Source organism: Temnothorax curvispinosus, unplaced genomic scaffold, assembly GCF_003070985.1.
Source record: "Temnothorax curvispinosus isolate PA1 unplaced genomic scaffold, ASM307098v1 QBEX01003967.1, whole genome shotgun sequence".
NCBI lineage: Eukaryota > Metazoa > Arthropoda > Insecta > Hymenoptera > Formicidae > Temnothorax > Temnothorax curvispinosus.
This window is the reverse complement of record NW_020213747.1, coordinates 54,343-62,448: the sequence shown is the minus strand read 5'-3', so window position 1 is coordinate 62,448 and position 8,106 is coordinate 54,343. Positions and strand designations below refer to the sequence as shown.

The 8,106-nt window shown below is 37.3% G+C and overlaps 2 protein-coding genes across 2 annotated transcripts; one reads left to right on the top strand and one right to left on the bottom strand.

Moving 5' to 3' along the window:
• Positions 1-5: 5 nt before the first annotated feature.
• Positions 6-3,581, bottom strand: LOC112453054 (very long-chain specific acyl-CoA dehydrogenase, mitochondrial; the record flags this gene model as incomplete). The annotated part of the gene is made up of 7 exons (XM_025013597.1): positions 3,323-3,581; positions 2,276-2,483; positions 1,974-2,192; positions 1,437-1,865; positions 933-1,196; positions 169-525; positions 6-86 (listed from the first exon to the last, which is right to left on the bottom strand). Coding segments are annotated over exons 1-7 (1,647 nt in total), but the record flags the coding sequence as incomplete, so codon positions are not given.
• Positions 3,582-5,035: 1,454 nt separating this feature from the next.
• On the top strand, positions 5,036-7,584 carry LOC112453056 (solute carrier family 25 member 51). Its single transcript, XM_025013601.1, has 3 exons — positions 5,036-5,237; positions 5,690-5,966; positions 6,054-7,584. The coding sequence occupies exons 2-3, from the start codon at positions 5,820-5,822 to the stop codon at positions 6,762-6,764; spliced, it is 858 nt and encodes a 285-aa protein (XP_024869369.1). The 5' UTR covers positions 5,036-5,237; positions 5,690-5,819; the 3' UTR covers positions 6,765-7,584.
• Positions 7,585-8,106: the final 522 nt, after the last annotated feature.

Genomic DNA, 8,106 nt, shown 5'->3' with positions numbered 1-8,106 from the left:
CTGTTGAGGATAAATTGCTCATCTACAATGCCTCGTCCGTATTTAATAAGACAGGACTCTATAACTTGGCCAAAGTTCTCCACGCTCTGCAATTATACATATATATTTTTATACAAATTTATATTTAACTGGAAAAATTCCAGCTTACGTTCAAATTATTATTTTCACCTTCGAGCAAAGCGCGGCACTTTCCGTCAATTTCGGATGTACCAAATTTCCAAAGGTAGGCGGCGATTTCAAGCCGATTGCTCTGGTAGCTCGCTTAGCGGCTTCCTCAACAATCAATCCTAAATTCGCGGTAGGATTCTGGAACGCCTTCTGTAGCTCCTTCAAGTGACTTCCGGCGTATTGGATACCGGTGAGAGACACAAACAAACGCAAAATGTCGTTTGTCCCCTCAAAGATTGGGAATATACGCAAATCGCGCATCACACGTTCTAGACCGGTTTCCGTCATGAAACCCATTCCTCCTAAGGTTTGAATAGCTTCATTGCACACCCACCACGCGGACTCGGACCCGAAACACTGAAAAAGAATTCGTAGCGTATAATGTACCAATAATAAATTCACGGTCTATTGAAACTAGAACCATTACGTTCACATTTCCATACAATAGCTTTTGTAATGTAAAATAAAAGTCAGTTGCATGAGAAGAGAATTGACTGGATACTAAAAAGAACTTAACCAGTTTATTATTAGAACTTAACTAGTTAGTTTTAATTAATTTCACGAATTTTATCTTGCTGTCGAATAAAAATACGAGATCTCTCGTAGAATACAGAATCCTTGCAACTCAGAAACATTAATATGCAGGTTACTCGATACATTTTCTTCATTAATATTTTTAGCATAAATATGAAATCTACATCTATTTATTAAAAGTGCATTAAAATTTTATATAAATCAAATTAATCGAGCGATAAAAGAATTACTTTCGAAATAGCCGCTTCCAGATGATAGTCTTGGCTTCCGCTGTCCATGTTACCAGAGATCATGTATGCGAGGGACTCGGTGACATAATGCAGCATAGACATGCGTCCCAATTTTTCTTGTATTGTGCCGTAATTGTCCAACGTGCGACCAAACTGCACGCGTTGCGTCGCATGATTCACAGCCTTGGTGATGCAGTAACGCATGGTGCCGGAAAGAGCCGCAGACATGCCGAATCTACCATTGTTCAGAATGTTCATTGCGACCTAAGATCGAATAAAGCGAATGTATAGTCGAGCAGCGTTCAAACTCGTGTAAATAATTCGCAAAGTTTCACGCGAGCTGCAGACAAGAATTTTATTAAATATAATACATAATATATTGTAACGTGAATTATGTATTAGACGTAAGTAGACTGTATTAAAGACATTTTCGACTTATATTAACAATACATTACGGTATTCATAAGGCGCAAAGATGAGAAGCAAGTTTACGTAAAATTGTACCTTAAAACCTTCACCCTCCTTGCCGAGAAGATTCTCCGCCGGGATCTTAACATCCTCGAAGAAGATCGCCGCCGTGTTGCTGCACTTGATGCCCATCTTCTTTTCGGGCGGTCCACTGGTGACACCACCGAATTCCCTCTCAACGATGAAAGCAGTCACCTTGTCCTTCGTCTCGCCCGTCTTCGGATCCTTGATAGGCATTTGAGCGAACACGGTCATGACGTCGGCAATGCCGCCGTTGGATATCCAGATCTTGCTGCCATTGAGAACGTAGTGCGACCCATCGTCGGATTTAATAGCGCGCGAGCGTATCGAGCCGGCGTCGGAACCGGAACTCGGTTCCGTCAGGCAGAAAGCGGCGTATTTGCCACTGGTAACTTGGGGCAGGTACTTGGCCTTCTGTTCCGGCGTGCCGTACAGAAGTATACCCTGTGGGCATACATTTTACCAATAACGCTCAGTAATGATATCAATATTAATTAGGAAAATTGACAAAATTGTATCAGAAAGCAAATTACAGCCGTGAACAGTTTTTACCTTGAACCCTATGCTCTGATGCGCGCCCAGAGTGATAGCGAGGCCCAAATCGTGATAGCCACAAATCTCGACGATTCGAGCGTACTGAGTATTCGTCAATCCCAACCCGCCAAATTCGGTGGGCACTTGCAAACCGAATCCTCCCAAATCCCAGAGAGCGGCTGCTATTTTCTCATCCACGTACGCGTTCTGATCGTTCTTAGCCGCATCGTTTACCTCCTGCAAGGCAGAAAGAGAAAACGTTTGACAAAATTAGCTGGCCCTCGCACCTCGATTATTGTGCTCCTTAAGAGAACGCTTACCTCGTAGAACTTTTCTACGGGATCAACGAGCATTTTTAACGTGTCAGTTTGCTCCTGGGTCATAGGCTCCGGGAAGGGACACACTTGGCTCAGCTGCAACTGGCCACGGAAGATATTCATGGTGAAAGATTGAGATTCCTTGGCGGCGACATTTTCTCGGTTCGGCGTTTCCTCCTTGACTTTCACTGCCGCTTGAGTAGCCAGACATCTGTCAAACGTTTATTATCATCAAATAATGTCCATAATTAACAAATCAATTATTTGACAGCTAACAGTGGTTTCAAGGGACAGTTAAATTACATAAATTATTGGAGTATCTTGTCTATCGAGTCATCTCATAAAAAATAATAAATAAATACAATCTTATCTGCGTCATTTTCCAATTGTAAAATCTCTTCCTCTTTTGTAAAATAATATTTATTCTTTGATTTCATACATATGTCAATTTTCCTACTTTTTGTTTATCTGAAATTTAGTATTCCTCTCATTATGTAAAGGAATATTCCTTAGAATGTACAATACGCTTGATCTCTTCCAATTTTAGATGTTTAGAACCTATGAACTTGAGACCCGACGTCAATAACACATGAGTAAACAATATACATAACACTTCCGGGTTCCCAGCGTCATAGTTTACGTGACGTATGCATATACTTGACAAGACTCTCCGTGCCCACGGGGCACAGTCCAAAGTCCACGTATGTCAGACGCACACGCTTGTAACTAAAAATATCGGACACGGAATTGCAGATCGAGATATAGACAAGATTGATTTAACGCAGATCAATTGCGACAAGCTAAATACGACGCATTAACACACGAATTTCGTAAATTGCGACTCGATTTATCAACAATCGGATTATTTGTTCCACGATGTTGCGCGTATAACAAAATTGCGCTCCAACCATACGCGATCCGAATTTCGAGAATTTGGAAGGCAATTATATTCAAGGTTGAATCTGATTTTCCACTAATTCGAAATTCGCTCCAATTTGCAGAAGGTCGTGCACTCGGAGCAAATGAAGAAGACGATGATCGACACTTTACCTGGACGTGACGCGGGATCCTAAGGGCGTCTCGACGGCCTTATTGAGATTTCTGGAAGACGACGAGAGGATTTTTGCGACACGAAGCATCGTGGAAGCGTTCGTACTTATTATCGAACGAAAATCCGCACTGATTGAAATTAAAATGGAAAGATAATCACGGCTGACACGGTTACTCTCTGCGAAATAATGGCCCAACAATCGTGGACAGTAGTGAGTAGTGACGACTGACGCCGCCGTCTGTCGTCGTGGAACTGAATCCAAAAGTCTATTCGACAAACGACAACAGTGCAGCAAGAAAACATTGCTTTTAATTCACATTTGACGCACTATGACGCGGAAGATGAACTAGGCTTAAGAATTTGTAATTTATATGTATGGATTGTATTTAATTTGTAATAAAATTTAAATAAATAATACTAGAAACATGAAACAATGAATTTTTATAATTTATTATTACCTTTCCCTACAATCCTACATCCTTGCGTTCTTATTAGCGAAAAATACAACAAAAGTTATAATTATCTAAAATTCCAAGAATTTTCTGTATTTCCAAGATTTGTCAATTTTTTTAAATTTTATCAATATAGAATTTGCCAACTTTTAAGAGTTCATCAACATAATTTTGTAAATTATAAAAATTTTGCCAATTTTTAAGAATTTTATCAACAAAGAATTTTTTAATTCTTGAGTTTATCAACATAAAGAATCTTTCAATTCTAAAATTTATTAACATTTTAATTCTTGAATTTATCAACATTTCAATTCTGGAATTTATCAACATTTCAATTTTTGAGTTATCAACATAAAGAATTTTCAATTTCTAATTTATCAACATAAAAAATTTCTTGATTTATCAACATAAAGAATTTTCAATTTTTGATTTAGCAACATAAAAAATTTCTTGATTTATCAACATAAAGAATTTTCAATTTTGATTTATCAACATAAAAAATTTTCAATTTTGATTTATTAACATAAAAAATTCGATATAGTATCAGAAAACTTAATTGGTGAAGAAGTGGCATTATCTAGAAAATTACTAGTTTGTATAACTTTCAAAAGTGTTTAGAAAATTAATTGAAATTGGAAGATTTTTTGGAAAAAAGAGGAAGAAGAAAAGGGTGGAATAAGTAATACTTCATAACTTTTATAACAATTCTAATTTTATTTTTTGTATTTTATATTCACTAAAAGTAACATATTGTAATTAAAGTTAAGCATATATAATTATGGTCGAGATAAATTAACTGTTACAAGTTGTTACAAGGTTTCCTAGAATTTTCGTAGTTGTGGAGTATCATGTAAGAAGGCAGGTGTAGCAAGTCCAAGGTATTTTCGTTGACCAATCAGAAACTGGTCTAAGTGGGATCATGGAGTATACCACTCTTGAGTCTGTCGAGAGTGTCGAGCATATTTATGGACGAACATTTGGGCTGGATTCGGGGAGCGCGCTATTAGCGCTATTTGCTTATTCTATCCTTGTTTTACACCTGATGAGCGATAAAGACAGAATGATGCAATAGCGCTAATAGCGCGCTCTTCGAATGCAGCCTTGGGCGCGTTCAGCAGAACAAACCGCTCAGTAGCAATCGAACGTGATTGGCTCTTACTTTTAGACCCAACAAATCAACGTAGCGTGTTGATAAGACGACACTCAACAGTTGTGTCTGCTGAACGCGGCCATATTGATCAGCTGTGGTCGCTGTGGTGATCCGAGACGTCAGCAGACGTCAGAATCAAAGATGGTCAGACCCAGAGATATCAGATGATATGGAGTTGGCGATTGAAAACACAAGTGATGATGAGATCCTGATGTAAGGAGTGCCAAGTGATCTCAGGCAATGTTGAGACGATTATCCTCCGTACCTCCGAACGACGCAAGTGTCCCAAAGCTATGGGTTGAATGCCGAAAAGTAAATATACATAAATATATGGAGATACGTGGACACGTGTGATAAGATTAGGTTATATAATGTAATCGCAATTTATGTACACTGTGTTTCGCACTAGACGCGAAACGCTTTCTTTCGATCATTAATCGGACTAAGAAACGAAAATAGCTACTTAAATGTAAATTTATGTATTTACATTAAAATTACATAAATATACACTATTGTAATAATACATAAATAAATTATACAAAATAAATTAAAATAATCGACAAAATTACATACATGATGTAATTTATATACAATATATCCTTATTGTATGATATAAACTTAACCAGGATGAATATTAATTTATTTTATTTGATACAATAAAGTTATAAATACATAAATAAGCATAAACATGAAAAGTGGAAACCAGTGTTTAAACCAGTGTTGTTTAAACATGGATGTTCACCGTATTGTTTTTATTCTTTCAGATAGAGAACGCCTAACTCAATATGCAACATCCACAAGTATCATTGGACGGAGATAAAGTACATTTAGAACTAGAACAATTGAATATTTTTCTTCTCGGATCTATCTATTGCTCCTAGAAATTATACTAATATGAGTAACATTACGTCAGAAAAGGTTCCATTGCAATCAGTCTTAAAACTCAACGATAATGATGTTAAGGAATTCATCTGCGGCTGGGGCGCTGCGGTCATCAATGTCACCGTCACTTTTCCAATTAATAAAATTATATTCAGACAGGTATATTCACGCAGTATAAATAAAATTAATGAATATCGCCTCGATACTCAAATTCAGTTGAAACATTATCTGGGTTGCGTTCCACAGATTTTGGAAGGAGTACCTGTGGGTGCTGCGGTCGGGCAAATGTCGCGGGAGGGAGTACGCTTGCTGTATCGTGGAATTTTGCCGCCACTCTGCCAGAAGACTCTGTCTCTCAGTCTGATGTTCAGCATGTACGAAGGCTGCAAGCATAGGCTCTGTCTGTTAACCGAGAACGTCGTGCTGGCCAAAATCCTGGCGGCGAATATAGCCGGGACGATGGAAGCTCTCCTCATGCCGCTCGAGAGAGTGCAGACGCTGCTGCAGGATTGGCGGTATCACGACAAATTCAAGAACACGCCCCACGCGTTCAGGTATCTGCTGACAAATCACGGAGTGACCGAGTGCTATCGCGGTATGGTTCCTATCATATACAGAAACGGCTTGTCCAATCTGATGTTCTTCACGCTGCGGGATCAATCGAAGTTGTTGCTGGGCGAACAGGAGTCGTTGTTCACGAACTTTGTCAGCGGCGCCCTGATCGGTGGCTTCACCAGCACGGTATTCTATCCGATGAACGTAATCAAGATACACATGCAGACCAAGATAGGCGGCGACTTTGAGAAATTCCTCGCTGTGACTCGCGAAGTGTACGTCGCCAGGAATCGAAGCTTGACTTCCTTTTACCAGGGCGTGCACTTGAACTACATGAGGTCCTTCATCAGTTGGGGTGTGATTAGCGCGTCGTATGATTTCTTGAAGAATATTATTTTCTAGATCGTTTAACAGGGCGAGAAATGTATCTTTATTTTGATTTATTTATGGATCATATACATTTCACGCCCTGCTGTACACGTTAGGTGTTTAAGGCGACAATAGGGAATTGTACTTTTTTTTTTAAAGATATATGAATGTTGCGGTCGCACATTCTTCCTGCTATGTAGGAATGCACACGGGAAGAAAAGTCTATTATATTATATATATGAAACTCTTTGTGTAATGTTTTAATAAGTATTTTGAGATAATATCAACTGACTGATACAAAAAAGGAACAACTTGTTTTTGTTTTAAATGAACAAGAGTAATCAAGAATAAGTTTCAAAGAATACAATCGTTTATTCTTTGTTCATGAAGAAATTGTATAATTTATAGATATAAATAAGTGTAATTAATATTTTTATGAAAATTCTTGATATCCTGATAGTCTGCCTTTATGAATCTAAACTTTTACGCGTGTAAACATATAAACGCTTCGACAATATATAATTAATGAGTCAGAGAAAAGTATTAAACGAATAAATTTAATACTTGTGATAGACAATTTGTTTTTAGTCGTGCTATCATGGTTTTAGTTATCTATTATTCCATAAATTGTATATAATCAAATTGTGCTGAAATATACCCTTTTAAAGTTTTTTAAGTTATAAAATGTTTAAAAGCATGTTTTGGGATTTGGCAGCGCGATTTATAACAATATATGTGATATAATATCGTGTCACAAAATATTTGAGTCATTAAAAGACTTGAAAAAATATTTAATATTACTATAATATAGACTATTTATACATATGTGATATTACATAATGTAAAAATATGTCGGGGATTTCTCTCCTATAAAATAATACGAAGAAGAGAAGTAGGGAAAAATATATATGTACATATATAGTTCATTATTTAAATACAATACTATTTTTTTACACGGCATTAGTTTTGTATCATATGTATAGCGACGATGTTTTTATTTCGAAATACGTGTGGAAATTTGAGATGTACGATTCAATCGACGAGACGTCGTACGATACGTGTTATTAATTGTGTCATTTAGGGTGCGATCCACTTGGCGCTCCAGACTGCTCCAGACGCTCTTGGAAACATTTCATCCTTGTTGTTTATCAAATGTTAAACAAGGACAAAATGATGCTCTGAAGCGTTTGAAGCGTCTAATAGATCGCATGCTTAATAAATCTATTTACACGAACTAGTAGAAGATACGTCGAGTGACATTTATCTGTTGGATGTTCACGCTGTGTACAAAACGTATATGTGCAAATTAATGCTGAAGACAATATGATTTTGGTATCGGTTACGTTTTTATTGTATTGTATGTACAAGATGTCCT